The sequence below is a fragment of the Cnephaeus nilssonii genome (assembly GCF_951640355.1).
Source record: "Cnephaeus nilssonii genome assembly, chromosome: 21".
In the NCBI taxonomy this organism is placed as follows: Eukaryota; Metazoa; Chordata; class Mammalia; order Chiroptera; family Vespertilionidae; genus Cnephaeus; species Cnephaeus nilssonii.
Genome location: NC_137092.1, coordinates 25,608,119 through 25,629,278, shown reverse-complemented (window position 1 = coordinate 25,629,278; position 21,160 = coordinate 25,608,119). Strand labels below are relative to the sequence as shown.

Genomic DNA, 21,160 nt, shown 5'->3' with positions numbered 1-21,160 from the left:
GAAGCAGAACCAGTAGAATATATACAGATATAGTTAAGAGGGAAATTATTATAGGAATTGGCTTAACCAATTATGGAAGATGAGTTCTACAATCTGCCATCAGCACCAGCCTGACGGTTCACTCCAAGGACTCTGATCTAATCCGTGGCCTGCTGGGGGACCACCTATACTGTTAAGCTCAAAGTCTTACCCATGGACTCCCACCCACTGTGTAAAAACCTTTGGAGACTGCTTGCCCATTAAATTTCTTTTTAAATACAAGAAAAACAGAGCAGTCATAATGTAAAACCTCCTGTCCCATCAGCAACATGTAGTTTTTTATCTTTTTTAAAATTGCATATGCTCCTCCCCCATCCTCTACCCACACATTCATTTTTCTTGCTTGCCTTTTTGTAGTTTCCAATCCTAAATATCAGAGCTGGTACTGGAGACTCTGTATTCCATTTATTAGTGTCATTGCAGAAGCCACCACGTCTTCCTGAGCTCATTCATCATCCCTCCTCCTCTCTCAGCTCATTTTAAATATGCAAGGTCTCATCACCTGCCTCGTGGTCCAGCTGCAGTGGCAGCTATCCTGGTCTGCAAAGGAAAAGAAAGGCAAGGTTGCAGGAATACAATGTTAAGACATAGTCTGCCTTGGAATCATTCATTCGTTTTTTATGTATGCAGACCATTTGTACTGTTATTAATATGTGAAAGCCACTGTGGAGGTGCTTCAAGGAATGCTAAGACATAAAGCAGTCTTTACCTCCAAATAATTTCCCAGCAAGGAATGAAAATAAGAGAGATATGAAAGAAAGGCAGCAGATGCTAAGCAGCTGAGAGAGCTGGCATTTCACAGAAGCACCAGATCCCCAGCTGGTGCAGCCAGAGGAGGACTCCTGGAGGCAGTGGCTTGATAGTGGCATTTAAATGGGTCTTGGAGAATGAGTACGGCTTTGAAAAACAGGGAGAGGGGGGCAGGAGAGAAGGAATGCTAGGAGGAGGGAGCAGTATGCACAAAACCATGGAAACAGGAGAGCTTAAATTATGTTTGAGGACGATAAAGGTAATCCATACATCAGGAGGCTGCCCCAGTGCCCCGCCCACAAATCTAAACCAAGGTCAGCCGGCACTTACTGGAAAGGCCTCGCTGTCAAGAAGCCTAATACCAGTCACAATCCTCCAACTCAGCTTTAGCTAGCTTACCTTAGAAGACAGGACCGCTGGCCTTCTCAGGACGTCCCCGACCTCCTAGCCAATCCTGCCCTGTTTCTGTATGGCCTCTTCTAATGCTCTATAAAACTCAGCGCTCGCTCGTGATCCCTCGGGAGGAGCGCTCCACCGTGGGTGAGGCACTGTACTCCCCCATCCGTGGACTGTTTTCCCTGGACACCAAACTCATTACCGAATTGTTTTAGTTTTGTCTCCTGACAAGGACCTCATCAAGATCAGGGGGCTCCTTCATTAGAAGCACCCAAAAAACAGAGAAATCCAGAGGTGCTGCTGGAATGCTCTTCCCACTTCTCCCTGTAGGACTAGCTCCTTCTCATCCTTCAACTCTGAGGTTACATGTGACCGTCTCAAAAAAAAAAAAAAAAAAAAAGAACTTCTCTGACCACTGTCTACAAGTAAGATTTCTTCCTGCCAATGTTATTTCTCTAAGTTCCTGTTTTAAATCATACATATAGTTTAGAATCACGTTGTTAATATGTTTGTTTACCTGTCTGACCCTGACAGTAGTATCTAAAGCAGTGGTTCTTAACCTTTTTAATGCCGCAACCCTTTAATACAGTTCCTCATGTTGTGGTGACCCCGAACCATAAAATTATTTTCGTTGCTACTTCATAACTGTAATTTTGCTACTATTAATGAATTGTAATGTAAATTTCTGTGTTTTCCTATTTGTAACATGGAGGAAATATCGCTGTCTCTCTCATGGCATTGTGGTAAGAATTAAATGACTCGACGTATATATGGAAGAGTGCCTGGTTCATAGTAAGTGCTCAATAAGTGTTAGCTTTTCAATTTTTATCATAGTAGCTCTCTCTCAGAACAACTTCATTTTTTCCCTGAAAATAAAAATTGTACATTATCTGCATCAAAATCTCTTAAAGAGTTGTATGAATGCAGAGTCCTGGGTCCCGTGCTAGACCAATGGAATAGTGCTCACTGGGAATGGAGCTCAGGAATCTACCTTTGGACAAATTTTCTAAGAGGTTTTAGTTTTCCTGGAATTTGAGACCCACTTGTCTACTGGTTTTATATAAAGTATGAATGAAATTTCTAGCTTGGCCTCCTAGAAACCCAGGACCCGAGATGTACTCATTGCTCAAGGTATGGGGGAGCCTGGGTCGGGATAATGTCAAGATCACTCTGGAAAACCCCTGACTCCTTCTCCAGCCCTCAGACCTTGTTGTAGAAATCTACCTCAGGATCTTTTGATCCATTCCAGGCTTGCATCACTGAAGGGAGTATCCCACAGCCGTCAGTGTTCCTAGAAGGAGATCTGTTTAGGGAGCCTGGTGATGCTTTCAGTACATCTGTCACCACATCAATCAAGTCACATACACAACATACATGATTCCTGCTGCCTCCTGGCTGGGAATTATCTGGTTCCCTGGCATGTCAGCATATCAGGTGATTCATTTTGAACCACAACTCCCCAGGATGTGACAGTCTAACTTAACCCCCCAGAGCAACCTTACTCTAGAGCACCGATTGCATATCTCAACTTTAAGTATGAGAACTTACCACATCATAGCAATCACAATACAAAATAATAAGTCCTTTTACTTCTATAGGACTTTCTGGATGGTTGTCAAAAAATGTTCTCAGCTATTATCCGGCATGCCCGCACAATGGGAGTTGGAAAAAACAGGACTGCCTTCGGCTTTATAGGATGCTAAACCTTGAGGAATTGATGTGACTTACCCAAATTCACCCAGAAGATTATAGAGGCTAACATGAGAGGTGATTGTTTATGTACAGACCCTGGGCATGGGCTTCTCATGCTACCCCACACTGCCTCTAGTCATGGCACCCCAGGGTAGAGAAGAAGTGAGGAGCACTAGCTTGGGATCACACTTTGAATCTTGAGTGCTTCACTCACTAGCTGTGTGACCTTGAGAAAACCCACCTCACAATGGTGAGATAAGAATCCTATCTAATAAAAGAGTAATATGCAAATTGACCATCACTCCAACACACAAGATGGCTGCCCCCATGTGGTCAAAGATGGCTGCCCCCATGTGGACACAAGATGGCTGCCACAAGATGGCCAGCAGGGGAGAGCAGTTGGGAGGGACCAGGCCTGCATGGGAGGGCAATTGGGGGTGATCAAGCCTGCAGGGGAGGGAAGTTGGGGGTGACCAGGCCTGCAGGGGAGAGCAGTTGGGAGGGACCATGCCTGCAGGGGAGGGCAGTTAGGGGTGACCAGGCCTGCAGGGGAGGGCAGTTAGGGGCAAACAGGCTGGCAGGGAAGCAGTTAGGCATCAATCAGGCTGTCAGGGGAGTGGTTAGGGGGTGATCAGGCTGGCAGGCAGAAGCAGTTAGGGGCAATCAGGAAGGCAGGCAGGCGAGTAGTTGGGAGCCAGCAGTCCTGGATTGTGAGAGGGATGTCTGACTGCCCGTTTAGGCCCGATCCTATTGGGATCGGGCCTAAACGGGCAGTTAGACATCCCTTGAATGGTTCCAGATTGGAGGGGGTGCAGGCTGGGCTGAGAGACACACATCCCCATGCACGAATTTCGTGCACCAGGCCTCTAGTATAATATAAAGCACTATGCTTGTCACACAGGGAATGCTCCAAGATGTTGCATGTTAATATCCTTGCCATTAGTATTAACTACAGACATCAATGACAGTCAGTCATGGTCATTCTGACCAAAAGGGCAAGGATTCCATCTGTAGCCTCTCTCCCTTCATACATACTCTTTTTGGAAGAGGACAAAATGGTTATTATGTTCCATTTTTGTCTTTCTTTTTTGCTTTGATAAAATAAAGAAAACTTTTAGAACTTATTACCCAGTTTTCAAGAACTTTAGATTATTATATGTTATTATGTTTGACACAGGGAATAGAAGGTCCCCATATCTCCCTGCCCCTACCAGGAGAACTGAACTTAAACTCTACTCTTGTTCCAAATCCAATGAGTTCAGTTATCCTGTTTTGTATCACTAACTTTTTGACCAATGTTAAGAATAAATGCTGAAGAGGTACACAGATCAAATAAATGGCTGAGCTATGACCAGGTAAGGAAAAGATGTTTCTTGAATGAATTTTCCTGATACCTACTGAGTTGGTCCCTGACTAATTTCTCAACAACATCTAGAAATTGAGAATTAAGTATTAAATAAAGGAATAAATAAAAATATTGACATTCAGGAAACCATTTAGATGATGTAACTTTCAGTTAATTGTATTCACAAAGATTTTGTGCCTCTTCTCACAGTCACTTCTTACTAACAATTCAATTAATTGCCACTACCTATACTTTTTTGTTCCCCATACAACACTCAACAGGAACCTATAGATCCTGGAGGGAAATTGCAAAGTAAAGGAAGAGAATGAGCCACCTGTCAGGCTAAGGGCTGCAAAGGTTCTGAGTTCAGAACAAACTCCTGACAGAGGCAACATCCTAGAGGAGCAAGTGTATTAACACAATAACCTGTATTGTCTGCATTTCTAATGAAGACAACCCTCTTCCTGCTGGCCCCTGCCCCTCCCCATCCAACTCCCTGAAACATAAGGGAATTTGCTCCAATGCAGGCAGGCAAATAAAGCACAATGCAACAGAACACTGTGACCATGACAGCAGCCATCTGAAATGCAAAGAAATGACCCCCAGGGGAATGAAACCCAAGAAATAACTCATAGGAAACCAAAAATATTCCCAGAAGCATGATTTGTAAACAAAAACACTATAAATTAAAACTCACACCAGTGTGAAGAAGGGCCAAAGATACCTTGGTGGAAACCATGATGGAATACTACACTATTTAAAAAATAACAAGTTATGGAATAAAAACATATAGAAATGTTTATATAGAACTGTATGAAGTGGCAAGTCATAACTAACAACATCAAAATAAATTTATATGTCTGTATCTAAATGTTGAACACTGCTATTAAAAAATCTCACAACCCAAAAGATTGGCATCTTTATGAATTTATCCTATCTCAACTTACATGGACCATTCAACCATATTACCACTTTTCTCTAGTAAGTTCATTCTCCCACTCTTACAACTTCTATTTGTACTTCCTCCACTACCCTCAAACTTCCCAACACTCTCCTAACAATACTAGTTGTCTGTGACTCTTGCTCCAATTGCCTGAATTTGACAACACAATCCCTCTCCTTTCTTGTGTTCCAGCCACACTGGCTTCTTGAATCTTTGATTTGTCAAGTGCTCTCCCATCTTGAGGCCTTCCCCTATGCACTGCCTGTAACCCCAGAAGGTGCTGGTCTAAATTCTGGTCCTTCCTCTCCATCCCCTCTGTGATTGCTCACCTGTGTCTTGTAACAGCCCAGTGAGTGGTCTGCCAGTAGCCTCCTGCCTTGTTAGCCCATTCTCCACTCTGCCTGGTTCATTTAGTTCATTTATTTATGTAGCAAATGTTTAAGGAGGACCTTCTACACGCCAGGTCTTCACAGGAGATGGAGCAGGGCACAAGTCCAACCTGGTCCTCACTCAATGAACTTGCAAGCTGGAGACAGTGGGTATATGTCATCCCCATGTTTAAAAACGTGGGTCCTCTTTCCCAAAGTACCTTAAGTGTTTCCAGAGGGTTGGGCTAATGGGAAATATAGCAGAGAAAGTCAACTTTGCTCTACGGAGGGGATTATCTGAAACAACTTGTGTGAGTGTGTGTGTGTGTGTGTGTGTGTGTGTGTGTGTGTGTGATGACAGGAGGGACTTTTTGGGTAATTTCCTGGTAAACTCCTGCTTTTAGGAGTTTTTAGAAATGATCCAGTAATATGTATAGCTGTGATCAACACTATATAAAGGGTGTCAGGTGTATGTATGCGTGTGTGTGTGTGTGTGTGTGTGTGTGTGTGTGTGTGTGTGTTATCCTCAGGGTTTCAGTAGATATTAAACTACAGCAAGGTGAAGGAGTTTTTGCAATAAACAAATGCCTGCCAAAGGCTCAGGATTTCCCAACTCTGACTTTTTCTACAAAAGAGGAATTCCTTCCCAGACTGTGAAACTTTTTACTTTTAATTACTGAAAAGAACTGATCTTAATGTGAGGAAAATGTTATGGGTTTCTCAGGAAAAAGGTGTTGTGTAAATATAGTGGTTCTGCCTCATTATCTTGGCTCAGCCTGGAAAAGCAGACACTACAGGTGACATGTTAACCTCCCTCAAGTACAGAGACAAGTATAAGGAGGACATTTGTTCTCTATCGCAGGGAAGATAAAGTAAAAAGACTTAAGTTTCGACAGCCAGAGAGCAGCATGATCAGGCTGAAGTGCAAGCTTCTGGATTATACAGCTGGTTTAGGCAGCTTTTCTAAAGAGTGCAGGGGATTTGACAAGTATTTCCTGAGTAACTATTGTGTAGAGGGCTTACCCATACAGTCTCTGCTCTCCAGAAAGTCACAATCCAGTTGGAGATAAGACAATAACTCACAGAATGACAGCTAATATTGAATAAAAACTCCAGATATGTCCTGAGACAATCTACACAGGGATCACATGGGTGGGAGCATCCAGTAATCTGGGCACTCCAAGTCCAGAATAGGGAGAGATGCCCACAGGCTGCAGCAAGTGGAAAATCTTGGTTCAGAGCCTTGAAGGATGGAAAAGGTTTTGAGAAGAGGAGAGGAGGAGCTGGAGTAGAAGGGCAGTTCAAGAGAGGTTAGTGAATATTTTAAAAATGAATTTAAAGGACAGATATGACTCCACTTATATGAAGTACCCAGAGTAGTCAAATTTAACGAAACAGAAAGTAGAATGATAGTTGCGTAGGGGGAGGGGAATTATTCATTAACAGGAAGAGTTTCAATATGAAAAGATGAAATAGTTTTGGAGATGGATGATGGTGAATCCATATTCTGCTGAATTAAAAATAAAATGTGTTGATTATCCTTTTCTTCATTATATGGCAGGCAAAAGAAAGAATACAAAGAACAGGGCACCAAGGCAAAAAGAACACCAAGCTGGCTTTGGAAAGACACCGACCGTCAGCAAAGATGCTGATAGTAAACCAATAACCAGTATTTTGGCATGTTTTTAAAAGAATCAGATTCTCCTTTGTAACTGGGAAAGGTTGTATTTCAAGTGAACACTGGGTGAGAGCATAAACAAAGACTGAGGACTCTCTGTAGATGGTAAGGGTCCAGAAGCTAGAAAGCAATAGCCAGTGGAGATCAGAGTGGGAGACACTGAGATGAGGATCAGTGGAACCCAGAGAAAGAGAACCTAAGGTCAACATCAGACCACTGTCTTCTCTTAACTCTGTGTGTGGGTGTCAGTACCGTAATTCTCAACTAAGCTTTCTGCCTTTCTTATAAAGAGCCGAGTTAAGTGCCCTCAACGTATTGCCATAGATAAATACCAAATCTGTGTGGGACTTCTTTGATTGCAGAAATAAAGATTCTGGTGCTCTTTTATCATATTTTTCTATCAAGGTGAACATCTTTCTGGGGGTATTACTATTTGGATATGAAGCACTTTTGTTAGGTGGTGGCATGATAGCTACCTCCAAAGTTGATTAAACAGGCACAATCAAGGAAGGCAGATGGCTCCATCTGCCCATTGGTGATGCTGGCTGCCCTGGTCCAGGCATGGGGCAATCTGTCACCTCCCAGCTATGAGTGTTCTGTGGTGCTTTCAATTGGACCCAAGGTGCTGAGCTAGGTAGTTGTCCCCTATGAATGGGACTCCTTGACCGAGGCAACTAGAGTTAAGCTACTTCTCTACAAACAGATGGATTCCTTGATAAGGCCTACCTAGGAAGCTGATCCTAATGCTTTACAAAGAACCATGTTAAAACAAAGCAAACAAACAAAGCCCCACCCCCTGTGAATGAATGCATACAAAAGTCCTCATAAACTGAAGCCTATGTGAACTATGACTGATCCAACTCATTGGGGATTACTGAGACTTCCCACAAGGCCCAGTTTGCCTTAGGGATAACAATGGAATTAAAAATTCCAATTCATAGCATCTGATTCCAATCAAAGGCAGTCTTTGGGCTACTCTGTTAACACTCAAAGAACATGGTATATTCCCCAGATAGCACACAAGCTCTCCATGGCTCAGGGTCCCAGTGGAGATGTGTTTTGCCTTGGGTGAAAATGAATTTCTGTGGAAAATGTGACATAAACACTACCTTTGGAGTCTCAACTGAATCTGGTTTTATACTAGGAAGACTTTTCTCATTAAAAATGTGCTTTGGGGGCATGGTTCGCAAAGGGCTTGTGAGGCTTCCTGATGGTCCTCTAGCACCTTCTGGGGCCCCGTGACCTTCCTTTCTTCTTTCCATCCTATAACAAATGATTGCATAGTGCAGCTCAAGATGAGAATGGCTTTTCCATTTAGGCTTTCACCTACTGAGGCTACTTCTTGGTGCCCAAGCTAAAGTTGTCTGCAGTCTGCACCGTTATCACCAGCTGCTTTCAGCAGGTGGGTACATCAAAAAGATTGACTCTCTGACTGGCTGCTTCTTTTTCTCCCATTACATTTGCCCACTCACTAATGCTCCTCTTTTTTTTCCCTCCTGGAAAGTCACCTCCACATCCCTTGGTACTCTCTTCAAAGCCTTTCTCCATGCTCTGTCCTCTGTGACTGTATGTTAGTAACTATTTCTCTGCCCTCACACTAAACTGCAGCTCTTTGAAGGCAGGATCTGAGTCTGCTTTGCTTTAGCATCCCCAGTGCCTTCAAGGGGGCCCGGCACATGGTGAGCGTTGAGTAAATGTTTGGATTTAATGAACACATTAAATCAACGTTGAATCTGAGAACAAATAGTTAGCAACTGGGAGATACAAAAAGAAGTGTGCTTAATGATTCATATTTGAGCACTTCATCCATCTGTGACAGAGGAATAATGGGCAAGGGATCCTACAGTCTACACCTCTCTACCCTATGAAGCCAGGATCGGTGGGGAGGGAGTAACAGGAAAGGACAACAGAAATTTCAACTGTGCCTTATGTAGTCTCTGGGGACAGGTGAACAACATGGATTTAAAGAAAAAATTTAGGAGAAAAAAACAGACAAAAGAACCCCTTCAACTGGTTGCAATTAAACCAATGCAACCCCATTTCCATTGGTCTGGAGTCAGCACATTTTTTTTCCTCTTTCTACACCATTTAGAATTCTGACCAATGATCACAGATGGTTCTGTTTTTCCAAAGAGATTTTAGTACCAACTGTAATGCATTCATTTGGGTTGAAAATGAAGCCAAAAGGAACTGGTCTCTTCTACCTGCTTCCCCATTTGTCCGTTGGAGGTCTGCAGCCCAGAAGTCCACTAGGAGAGGCCTGATGGAGGTATCCTGAGGAATATGTACAACATTATGAAACCAGAACAGAGTTTTGGGAGGTCCTTTCCTTGATGTGCTCATGAGTCGGCTAGCTGTACTTCTAAAGAGATGGAACAGCCATTAGTCAAGGCCAACCTGAAGTAAAATCTCTTGTACTGTAAACTCAACCCTGAAATTCCTAAAACCTACCAGCCTGGCCTGCTTTCAGACGGCAGAGCCTACACTCAGAGAGGATGAAACAAATATGATGGTCATATTTTATTAGTGCCCCTCTGTACACAGTCCTGGCCTCAGGCATCTGACTGGCTAAGATGTTCTCTTAACTCATCCTCAGGATGCAAACATTTGCCTGATGGATGAGTGGTTGGCATAAGCATGTTAATTCCTCAAAGGAAAGATGCAGTCATATTACTTGACACCATCGTTATGCCTTTTATACAGAAATAAGACTGGAAAGTTTCAGGGAGTGCAGTTTGCTGTCTTTCTGACGTCCCCGATTTCTCATGAGAAGCTTAGCATGGACTTGCTGACTGGTTAGTATCAGGATTCCCAGAATTCTCTTTCTCTCTTGGAGAGGTAGCCATTTTATTAGAAGCAGTAATATAGGCAATAGCTGCAAGTAATAACCTTCTGCCTTGTGTCATGGTGCTGTAGCAAAGTCCTCTGGGAATTAGGTCTGTACTGGACTGCTAGGGCTCTCATAACAAAACCCTCAGCCTGGGGGCTTGACAACAGACACTTATCTTCTCACCATTCTGGAGGCTCGAAGTCTAAGACCTAGATGCCAGAAAATTTGGGTTTTGATGATTCTCTTCCTGGCTTGTGGATGGCCGCCTTCTCACCATGTCCTTACATGGCCTTTCCTGTGTGCACATGAGGAGAGACCTCTGGTGTCTCTTCCTCTCTTATAAGGACACCAGTTCCATCAGAGTAAGGCTCCACCCTAAGACCTCATTGTCACGTGATTGCCGTCTTATAGGTTCTAACTCCAAATTCAGTCACATTGTGGGGTTAGAACTTGGACATATAAATTTGTGGGAGGCACAATTCAGTTCATAGTAAACCCACTAAGTCCTGACTACAAGTTCGGGAAGTTAAAGGCCTTCTCAACTTGTCATCACTGAGTAAACTGAGGGTTCAGTAACTTGCCCAAAGTCTCGGCCAATAAATAAGGTGTTGGTGGTATTGCTTATTTCTAGAAATGAAACTACAGAGAGCTCCTTGGTATGAATGTGGGGTTGCTAACAGAAAAGTAGAAGGATTGGCAGGTGAAAACGAGAGCAGAGCACTGAATTCATGGCAGTTCTGCTCAGTCAGACGAGTCACTGGTCATTGTGCTGAGCTCTGGGGACACAGAGACAAGACGACATGATCACTGTCTTCCAGAGCTCACAGTCTCAGCAACAGGGAGGGAAGTCTTCCTTCTCCCTCCCCCGGCCTTTGCTCTGGATCACACTGGGAAAGAGAAAAATGGTCCTTTGGGTCCCTGCCCCACTCCTCAGAGACCATCTCCTTCATGTCCACCTCCAACCTTGTTATTCTTCCCTTACCCTCACCCCTGTCCAGAACTTTGATATTTCTTCCATTAAAGCATTTTTGTTCCAAGTCCCAGTCCCTTGAGGCAAGACTCTCATAGCTCATTCCTTGCTTCTCGGGGCAATGTACTGACATTTTGTTGGTGGCCTCTGGAGACTAGTGACTTATGCCACAAATTTCCGACACCACGGCAGGCAGCACAGTGGGAGTTTTTTGAGGGTAGGCGGGTCTGTCAGTGGACATCAAACTCACAGACAGTGAGACGTCATCCATCCTGGGCTTTTCACAAATAAGGCTGTTCCTGCGCTGTCAGAGCTGTGCTAAAGGGCGTGTATCAATGCTTCGCTCATTTCTATAGACCTCACTTTTCAGAACAGGAAGGTCATGCTGCTTCTGGTTGCCTGCCAAGGACATCCCTGGGAGTGGCTCTCAACCAATGACTCTCCAGAGATGTATCATAAATGCCCGTGCCTCCTCCCTTGGGTGGCATCATTCTGAGGCATAGATTTCACACGTAACCTCATGCTTCCCCCATGGAGTTACAGCCACTCACTGCTTTAAAATTCATAATTTAGATTTAATAACATACCTATCACTGGCTGCCTACCTTCCCTCGGTCCCTTCCCCATCACCAAATGGCAAATGACTCTTACTTACAAGTCAACTGCTTGCACTACAGGATGGCCATCGAGGACACGGGCAGAGGTGTGCAACCAGACAGTGTGCAGGCTTTCTCTTCATGCCAGGTGGTTGGCAATCCCCCGTGGGAAGCCTTACCAGCACCTCCTCTGCACGGCCAGTGTGGCTCAGTGGTTGAGCATCGACCTATGAATCATGCCTGGATTGCAGGCTCAATCCCCAGTAGGAGGCGTGCAGGAGACAGCTGATCAATGATTCTCTCTCATCACTGATGTTTTTCTCTCTCACCCTCTCCCTTCCTCCCCAAAATCAATATATATAAAACAAAGAGGGTGGGGAGCCCACACCAGAGCGGGTCTGCCTGTGGAGATGTCTGGAGGGAGCAGCCCTCACTGATGGTGTTTAACTATATATCCTAACCTCTCTAAGTGGAATCTTAATTGGGGGTGAGCATGTACAGGGCCCTAGAAATTAATCTGTTTCAATAGAATGCACAGGCTTTGAGTCAGAAATTTCTACTTGGATTCCAGCTTTACCACATATGAACTATGTGGCAATTTAACTTCTCTGTGCTTTATTTTCTTCATTTATAAATCAGGATCATAATTGCTGCCTCAAAGGATTGTTCCAAGGATGACAATAATAGCTAATAAGGTTCCAAAAGGCTTACATGAAGTTAATGTAACTCAAGATAATCCTATGAGGGTGTATCACATATCCTGTACCAAAACCCTTGGAGCCAGATGAGTTTTAAAGTTCATAATTCTGACTTAATAAACAGGGTACATGTAACATGTATTGCAAAACCCCCATCAGAGTCTGGGGAGTCCAGTATTTCAGTACCAAAAATAGGAATATTTAGACTAAATGGGGTAGTCTTATTTTGGAATTGCAGATAAAGGATTGTGTTTCAGAGAAGTTAATTAACTTGCTCAAGATCACACATCAAGATTTGAGCCCAAAAGACTATAGTGCCAAAACCCCTGCTCTAACCACTAGCCAGCACAGCCTCCAATAATAAAACCCTCCCACCAGAATAAATGAAGGTAATAAAGACTTGTATCTGATTCACAAGGTATGTGAGAGCTGTTTTTTGTTAATATTATAAATGAATTTACATAAATAACTTCCCCCAGAAACAAAACTAAAAATATGGTCACATTTGAAACATTAATGCTATATCAGCTACCATTATTTTAATGCTAAAAAATAATAGCTACCATTTCTTGAAAATTTGCCAAATAATTTATACATATTCATCTCATTTAAGCCCCATAAGGGCTCTAAGAGACAGGTTTCATTAGTACCACCCATTTTGTAGAGGAGGTTAAATAACTTATCCAAGGTCACCCTTATCTGTATGGCACAGCAGGAGATCCAATCAGGGCTGTTGAAGCCGGCACCCCTTCCACTACCTGCCCTGCCCCCAAAGGGCAGGTATGTGCTGCTGCCCATCACCCCATCACCGTGTGGTTCACCTGAGGTCACAGGAGAGCCAGCCCCAAAGCATGGGCTACCTTGGCCTTGCTACCTCCTCAGAGGGCTTTGCAGTGATGGACTTCTGCTTTAGAAAGCTCCACAATTCAATATCACTCCCTTTTGCTGCCCACTTTTGCCACTCTGAGAAAAGAACAGTAGCTAGTGTTCACTAGAAGATGCGAGGGAATTGACTGAAAAGAAAATTTTATCTTATTCCAGCCTTGTCCATAGCGTGCATCATTCTATATTTAGAGAAATGTTCTGTGCAGCCAGAAGAAGAAGAAAAAATAACAAGCTAAAAAGGTACTAGGTTCATGCCAGGAAACAATTAGAAGCTGCAAATTCTCATTCCTTGCCTAAAGAATGACTACTAAAAAAACAAGAGATAATAAAAAACAAGCAATGTCTGCAAACACACAGTGTTTTAAGTTCTGGGGCATCGCAAAATCTCCAGGCCATTGAAGAAGGATGAGGAGAGCACAGGTCCCCTTCTGCCTTTACAGAAGTGAGGCCCTCATGGATTTCATCGCATAAGCATGTTTAAAGGAGCATTTATCATGGGATGAACTCTCTCACGGCCCAAGAAACACAGCTCCTCCTTTGCTACATGGTTGACAGAACAAGGTCAGCTGATCCTTGCCCTGTCCTTAGAATGGCAGAGAGGACGCTGGGTGAGAAGTAGTCCACTTGTGGGCATTTGAATGCAATCAAATAAAACATTATGGAGCTCTTACTCTGTGCCAAGTACTATATCACTAATAGGTCGGATGCTGCCTGATATGCCTAAGAAAATTAATTCTTATGAGAGAAATATGCACGTTAATGATAATCAACATCTGTTTGTGAATGTAGCCGAAAAATATTTTGATATATGAACTGCTATGTTTTCCCCTCAGTAATTCTTGTTACCTGAGAACCTTTTCCCACACAGGCTTCCTGGCACAGTGCCTGGGCATGGGATTATACTATAGAACAAAAGAGGCAAATTCTTGCCTTTTGAATTTCAAAACCTGAAATCTTGGCAAAAACAATATGTTTGGAAGAAACTAGATTGGGAAATGGTCATAGACTTTTTCTAGCCTAAGATAGAACTCGAGGGAGAAGCCTGGCAGGGACAGGTGAGAGCAAACATGGAAAAACTAGGCCTTTGCGTGGGTCACGGAGCAGAGGCCCAGTTCCCTTCCCTTTGCCCTGACCCCGTCTGAGTTCCTGAAGCAGAGGAGTGACAACAGGAAATTGGGGGATTCCCCTCACTCACGTGCAGGTTTTTGTGGCCAGCACCCATGCCCAAACTCCCGCGGCTGCCTCCAGGTTCAGACAAAGCCTCTGACAGTCACCCACGCAGGCTTTTGTGGTGACAACAGGGAAAAGCAAATCGAGATGGAGAGGACCTGGACAGCCTGAAAGTTCCCTCACATGCCTGGGAGTTCAGGACCAGAACCAAATCTTTTCCACGTCCCAAGTGGAATAGCCGAGAGAGATTCAGATCTGAAGGAGCACCGGGGATTAGGAGGACATGGTGGTGACTTGTGTGGAACACGGGCATTGCAGGATGACGCTCAAGTCAGCCAATGCCAGCATGGACTGATGTCTGCCCCCACCCATGTTAATGTACCAAGTGCCCCAAGGTCTACAAATACTCCAGGTCATGATCCCACTAGATAGTTATCCATCTCAGGTTCCTCACAAATCCAGCACCATCCAAGTCTATGTTTAACAGTTTCTTTCAAAATATTCTCGCAGGACCCAACTAAATCCCCTACATGGTAGGCACAAATGCTTTCTTTTCCCCATTCTTAGGAAGTCAAGACTAGGACAACATACTCTGCGTACAGCCCAGATGCATCAGAAGAGGGAGGGGAGGGAGGTCTACAGTGGTCCTAGGTTCCTGACTCATAAAAGATTTTCCTTCTGAGATGCTAACCCCATAGCCTGAGCAGAAAAGTAGGGGAAAGTTTGTCTTCCAAACTCTCCTCTCCTCCTAGCCCCTAGGTTGGCCCTTTTCCCACCTTGGTGGTTTAGTGCCCTGTCCTTCTTGAAATGTCCTCTCACTATCTTCCCATTGCAACATGAAACTTATTTAAAGTGACTCAGTATAGGTTGAGCTTTAATGCCTCTATTCCCACAGATAATCAGTTGTTAAATCTACCTCCATGCTGTCTCTCTTCTCCCTTCCATTACCTGGAAATGCTGTTCTCTGACTATTCCTTCTACTTGTCCAGGAACATGGTAGAATTCACATCCTTTCCTCTCTGAAGTTGATCATGGCCGGCCATGTGACTTGCTCTGGCCAATAAAATATGGGCAGGGGTGCCATATGCTGCTTCTGGTAGAAGGAAGCATTTTATTGCAGACACTACAGTCCTTTCTTCTTCCTGCCACTGGAACCAACATTCCAGAAGGTGGAGGCTCTGTTGACCTGATTCCCAGAATAAGGACTCCAAGTCTATGTGAGCAAGAAATAAACATCTGTTAAACTAATTCACTGGTTGTTAATGCATCATGATCTCGCCCATCCTGACTAACATACCTGGGCTACTGTTGGAGTGCAGGTTCTCAGTGCTTGTCATCTGAACTCTAACACATGCTACTCGAAGTGTGGTCTACACACAAATGTCAATCCACAAAACATCACCAGTCTGCAATGAGGCAGGTATAGAGATTGAGAACAAACATTTAGAAAATCTTATAACAACTTAACTAATTTTTATCTGTTGAATCTATTAATAAAAATATTTGGGCTTATGTTTCACCCAAATATTAGCATTGTGCCTTGCCCATGGGATGCTACAAAAATGCTTGTTATTAATTTGGATCAAAGCTGCATGACTAAGAAGAATTACAGTAAGATTTCAAGCAATAGCAAGCAGGTCTGGAGAATATTTAGGGTGTAAGACCCTTCCTGGCTCAGGGTGAAATCATTTAAAAGTTCCAAGTCTACTCTTTGTGCCAGCACAGAGTTTAGCTTTAACAAGCAGAGAACCTTTCTGAGCTCTTTCTCATTTAATATTAAATATTGCTTTAGGTTTCCCTACATAAGAGCATGGACATTCATGTATTTACTCTTTGTAATAAAACTTTGTAAGTATATTGCCTATGAATATGGTTTTCCAGATTACCCACAGACAGCTTGACAATTTGATACATTTGTTCAAGAGTACAAGAGGATAATACAATTAACCCCTAAATCACATCCTAACTCCCTCCAGCACTAAATAGAGTTATGCTTTTGTTTCCAAAGTCTCTTTGACACACATTAATATATTTCTGTGCACCATACAGGAAAGAGGCAGCATGGTATTCTGGAAATCACAGTGGGCTAGGTGACAGAACTACTTCTAGTCCTCATTACCTAATCCCTCGCTACTACATGAAGCCACTACGTAACCACCTGGTACCCTAATTTCCCCATCTATTAAATGATGAAAATAAGTTAATAAGAACAAATAGCATCAGATCTTTTGTGAGAATCAAAACAGAGTGAAGAACTTGGTAGTGAATGAAGTGCTACAGAACTATAAGTTAGCATTTATATAGAATACTGCCTTAGAATGCTCTCCAGTTATCTCGTATAGGTAGATTTTCTCCACGCTAGCTAGACAGTAAGTCCTTGAGAGGTGCATTGTGTAATATTTCTTTGGGTCCTATTCAAAGTTCAGTCCTCTGGGACAAATAATACACATACAATAATTGTTTGAAAAGTATTTAATATGCCAAAAACTGAACCCCTTCATGGTTAACTGTATAAACTTCACAGACCACATGACAGGTATGCCTCAATCACCCTGACATAGTTTTGGATTTTGGCTGAGAGTTGTCACTAGGTACCTGAGTCTCTTGAGGGCAAAGGTCACATCCCAGTAATCTTTGTATCCCCAGCACTTACCAGTCATCTAAGCACACAGAGGGAGCCCAAGTGATATAAAGATAAATAAATGAAGTGAACTTTAATTATAAACTTCCTAATATTACCTCCACTCAATACCCTGAAACCTAAAAAGCCAATCTTGATTTTGGTTAAAATAGTTTGGGAGTTTTCCAGAATCATCTGGAAAATGCACCATTTTTAAAGCACACCTACGCAACAAGTCATGTGATTTTCCCAACCTCTTTCCTTACTGAACACAAGCAGTTCTTATTCAAAGATCATTAGAGGCTGAGGCTGCGGGAGATGGGGTGGGAAGGAACAGAACAGCTATTGGTCTGAGAGAAGGGGAAATTGTACTGTTCATTGTTCAGAGACGACAACATTATTCTGCACATGTAAACAGTCAAGGTGAAAACGCAGCAAATAGATAAAGAGCTTCTGTACGGAATATAAACTTTGGCAGGAGCCACTGTGCTGTGGTAGCAAAAGGCCTCCTGCTGGGGCTGCAATGGAAAAAATGACCTCAGAGAGGAATTCAGAGCAGAAAGGCTCAGAAAAAGAAGATGAAATACCATGCAGTTTGGGTGAAGGCCTTTGCTCCTGGGCATATTAAAGCATAAAGCTATTTCAGTTTAAAAAATAGATTACACGAATTGGTTGGAGTTTACTATTTTTTTCCTAATTATACCTTAGAATTCCGGAGTGCCACTCACTGCCCTCGTGTTTCTCATAAGAGATCCATAGTGTTTAGGCCAGGAGGGGAAACTACATTAATCTGGACTCACTGGACCCACATCACCCAATGTTCCATGGAGCTGCCTCAGCAGAGGGTGCCCTGACCAGGCACGGACAGAGAAGCGGCAGCACGCCCTGCCCTTTCCCTCTTTCCGGAACCCACCTGGAGAGGGCTGCTCTCTTAAGTGTATTCCAGCAGCAATTGGCATCTCATTGGTGGTAAGCAGCAAGTTCAGCAAGTGTTTCAGGACAGGAGTCTCTGGCTATGTAATCTGAGCCTGAAATTTCTTTAATAAATTTGACATTTGCAAGGGAGAAAATGAATCATTTCATATGGATATGAACAAAACCATAATCTAGAAAAAATACCTACACCACCCACCCCTGCCCCAAACAACCTTTATTTTTAGACAGAGCTGCATTTTGAGAAAACATGAATCAAGTTACAAACTCAATGACAATTGAGTGTAATTTTAGAGGCATGCCAGAAAGAAAAAGGGGGTGTGAGCACATAAAACTCATTTGTATTTTTATTTATGCTATTTCCCACAGGCTGAAAATAAACTTTGAAGAGCACCATTTCTCAAGCTGATCATCTCCTAGAATCTGAAAACTTTGTGCTTATTTAGCAGTGCCCTCTGGTGTCCAAATGGATTTTAGTTTTGCCTTGAGGTAAAAAATAAGCCACTATAGAATCCAACAAGTCTACCAGCACCATTCATCCAGTCATCAAATATTTATTAAGAGCTTAGTAGCTATGCCAGTTACTGTGGAAGGTGGTGGGATACACAGGTGTTTAAAAGAAGACATGAATGTAAATGCAATTACAAAATTACTTGATCATACACAAAAAGTCGCTTTACCTAGTTTTCCACTAAATGAGACAGATACAGCTGGGTTGTCTCCTTTCCAAACTGTTCTGGACCTTTATTCACATTAGCGGGTATCTGGCTGGCTGTGGACAGAACAACTTAGGTCAAGTACACTGGGAACATTCTGAAACTGGGTAAACATTCCCGGACATCCAGTTTTAACAATTTCTGCAAAAAAGCTATCACGGTCAACCCGAAGGACACTTCTGGTCTTGTAGTATTCTGGGGAACCACTGGTCATCAGACAGGACACACAAATCTAACATTAAGCTTTACATTTCTTTCTGAAAATGCACCATTTTCCTAGCACTATGATGAAAAGCCTCAAAAGGAATGAAGTGGGAGAAACCCTGAGGATTAATCATTACTGTTTGAGAATTCTTAGATCTGAAAATTGACAACTAGAGCTTCAGAAACACACATTGTTCTGAACTGGTACATCTTCAGACTTTCTTGAGGAGCAGGGGGAATCTAAAAAAGTTGCCAAGACCTTCCATCGAGAGATTAACCGAAGAACATATATGTATACGGGTATGTGTATAACCCATGGACACAGACAATAGTGCGGAAGGCCTGGGGTGGGGCAGGGGCTTCTTGAGAGGGTAAAGTTGGGGAAAATGGGAGGCATCTGCAATACTGTCAATAAAAATTTAAAAAGTAAAACAAACATGCAATTTAAATGTCATCAAAGAAAAGAGGAGCTACTACAGACCAGGAATGATGCTTTTATACCATTTTGTAATATTCCTACTTTTTGCCATTTTCCATTCTTGTTATTTTTGGTTTTCTAGAGTAATCAGCCATGACTTGATTCTAACCAACAGACTATGGCAAAGGTGAGAGGATTATATCATTTGAGATTATGAGGTCTGTCTTGCTGAGAATCTCCTTGCTGGCTCTGAGGAACCAACCAGTTGTGCAGGCAAGGCCAACGTGGCAGAGCTGAGAGGCCTCCTGCCAGCAGCCCACTAGGAACTGAGACCCTCAGTCCAACAGCCAGCAGGGAACTAAAAGCTGCTACTAACAAGCAAGGAAACAGACTCTTCCCCTTCCAAGCCCCAGATGAGACTGCAGCCCTGCCAACACCTTGACTGCACCCTTATAAAGGACCCAACTTTGAGATCTTAAATGGGTGCTGTTTTAAGTTTGTTATATTATTTGCAATGATAGATAACTAATATAAATCTCAAGATACTTTTTAGAAACATTTTTATTATAAAAGTAACACAAATAAAGAAATACTGAAGACCAACTCATCCTTTTACTGCCCTGCCATTCTACTATAACCACAGCTAGTAATTTATTTTGTCTGGGTGTTATTTATAGCCATGATCAAATCCGTTCATACACTTTTATATCTTGCTTTTTTACTTTATATTTTCTCATGTTCATTATATTCTTCACTAATTTTTAATGAGTACATAATGTACCATTCATTGAAGATGGAGATAGATAGATAGATAGATAGATAGATAGATAGATAGATAGATAGATAGATTTGGCAAACTATGGTCCTGCATTTGTAAATAAAGTTTTATTAGAACACAGTCATCCATACTCATTCGTTTACCTATTGTCTATTGTTATTTTTGTGCTACAAACTACAGAGTTGAGAAGCTGTGACAGAGAATACATGGCCTGCAAAGCCTGAATTATTTACTTCCTGGCTCTTTACCGGAAAAGTTTATTAACCACTGCCCTAAACTTTTAAGTGGTTTATAATTTGAGCAATTACAAGTAATGCTATTTAGAGCATCTTTGTGCATATAATTTTTATATTTTAGGCAACTTGATTGGATTATAACAAAAGTGGAATAAATGGGTCTACTTCATAAAGATGTTTTTAAGGCAGACACTGTCCCCCACTATTTCTCTTGTAACAGTCTACTATGATATAGGGTTGTGGTAATAAGAAGGGAAAGGAAGGCTCAGTACTTTTGTAGGTAGCACTTCTCTGGTCCTTATTAATCTAGGCATGCAAGGTCACACTCTGGATGAGCTTAATTATAGTTTTGATTTAAAGTAAACCAAAGAGGAATGTAACAGTAATCAAAACATTAAAAACAATTACAGAAATGTTTTACTTTCTATTGGGATTAAAAAGCAGACTAAAGTAAACTCTCCAGGTATCAAGGTGTATATGAAAGGTATTCCAAGCCAGCGGTAGTGGCCTTTGCCTAACTCACCGAGAGGGCTGAGTTAGGGAAAGGGTGGCAGTCTCGACGATGAGCTGGCAGTAACAGCAGTGAACGATGAGGCAGCTAAGAGTGGAGGATAACACTCTTATAACACCCTAGGCATAAACTTGTATACAACTGTAATTAAACTGTCTCAGATAAAGTTTTAGAGCAACTACCCCATATTTTTGAACAGTAACAAAAAATTCTCTATCTGGGAAATTTTTCTACTTTAGAAAAACACTTATGGAATGGGACCAGCTAAGTCAATCCTGACTGTCTCTGAGATAAAAGAGTAAGCAGGTTGAGGGGTCTCCAATCTTGTATGAATAAAGTAAGCACCAGGAAGTATAGGTGTCATCTTCTAAGGGAAATATTCTG

At 42.5% G+C, this 21,160-nt stretch overlaps 1 protein-coding gene across 3 annotated transcripts in view; it reads right to left on the bottom strand.

The window, feature by feature from the left end:
- Positions 1–395: 395 nt before the first annotated feature.
- TSEN15 (tRNA splicing endonuclease subunit 15) overlaps positions 396–21,160 on the bottom strand; it is a 33,255-nt gene continuing 12,490 nt past the window's right edge. The window contains exons 5-8 of one of the 3 annotated variants that reach the window (XR_013812967.1): positions 17,894–18,685; positions 15,658–15,766; positions 15,309–15,573; positions 396–579 (exon numbers count right to left, since the gene is read on the bottom strand). Coding sequence is in view for 1 of the 3 variants with exons in the window: in XM_079761619.1 (XP_079617745.1) it covers positions 18,662–18,685 (24 nt within the window). In the remaining 2 variants the exon portion in view is untranslated. Of the gene's footprint in view, positions 580–15,308; positions 15,574–15,657; positions 15,767–17,289; positions 21,158–21,160 lie in introns of those variants that run through there. The other 2 variants (XR_013812968.1, XM_079761619.1) reach the window with 2 other exon arrangements.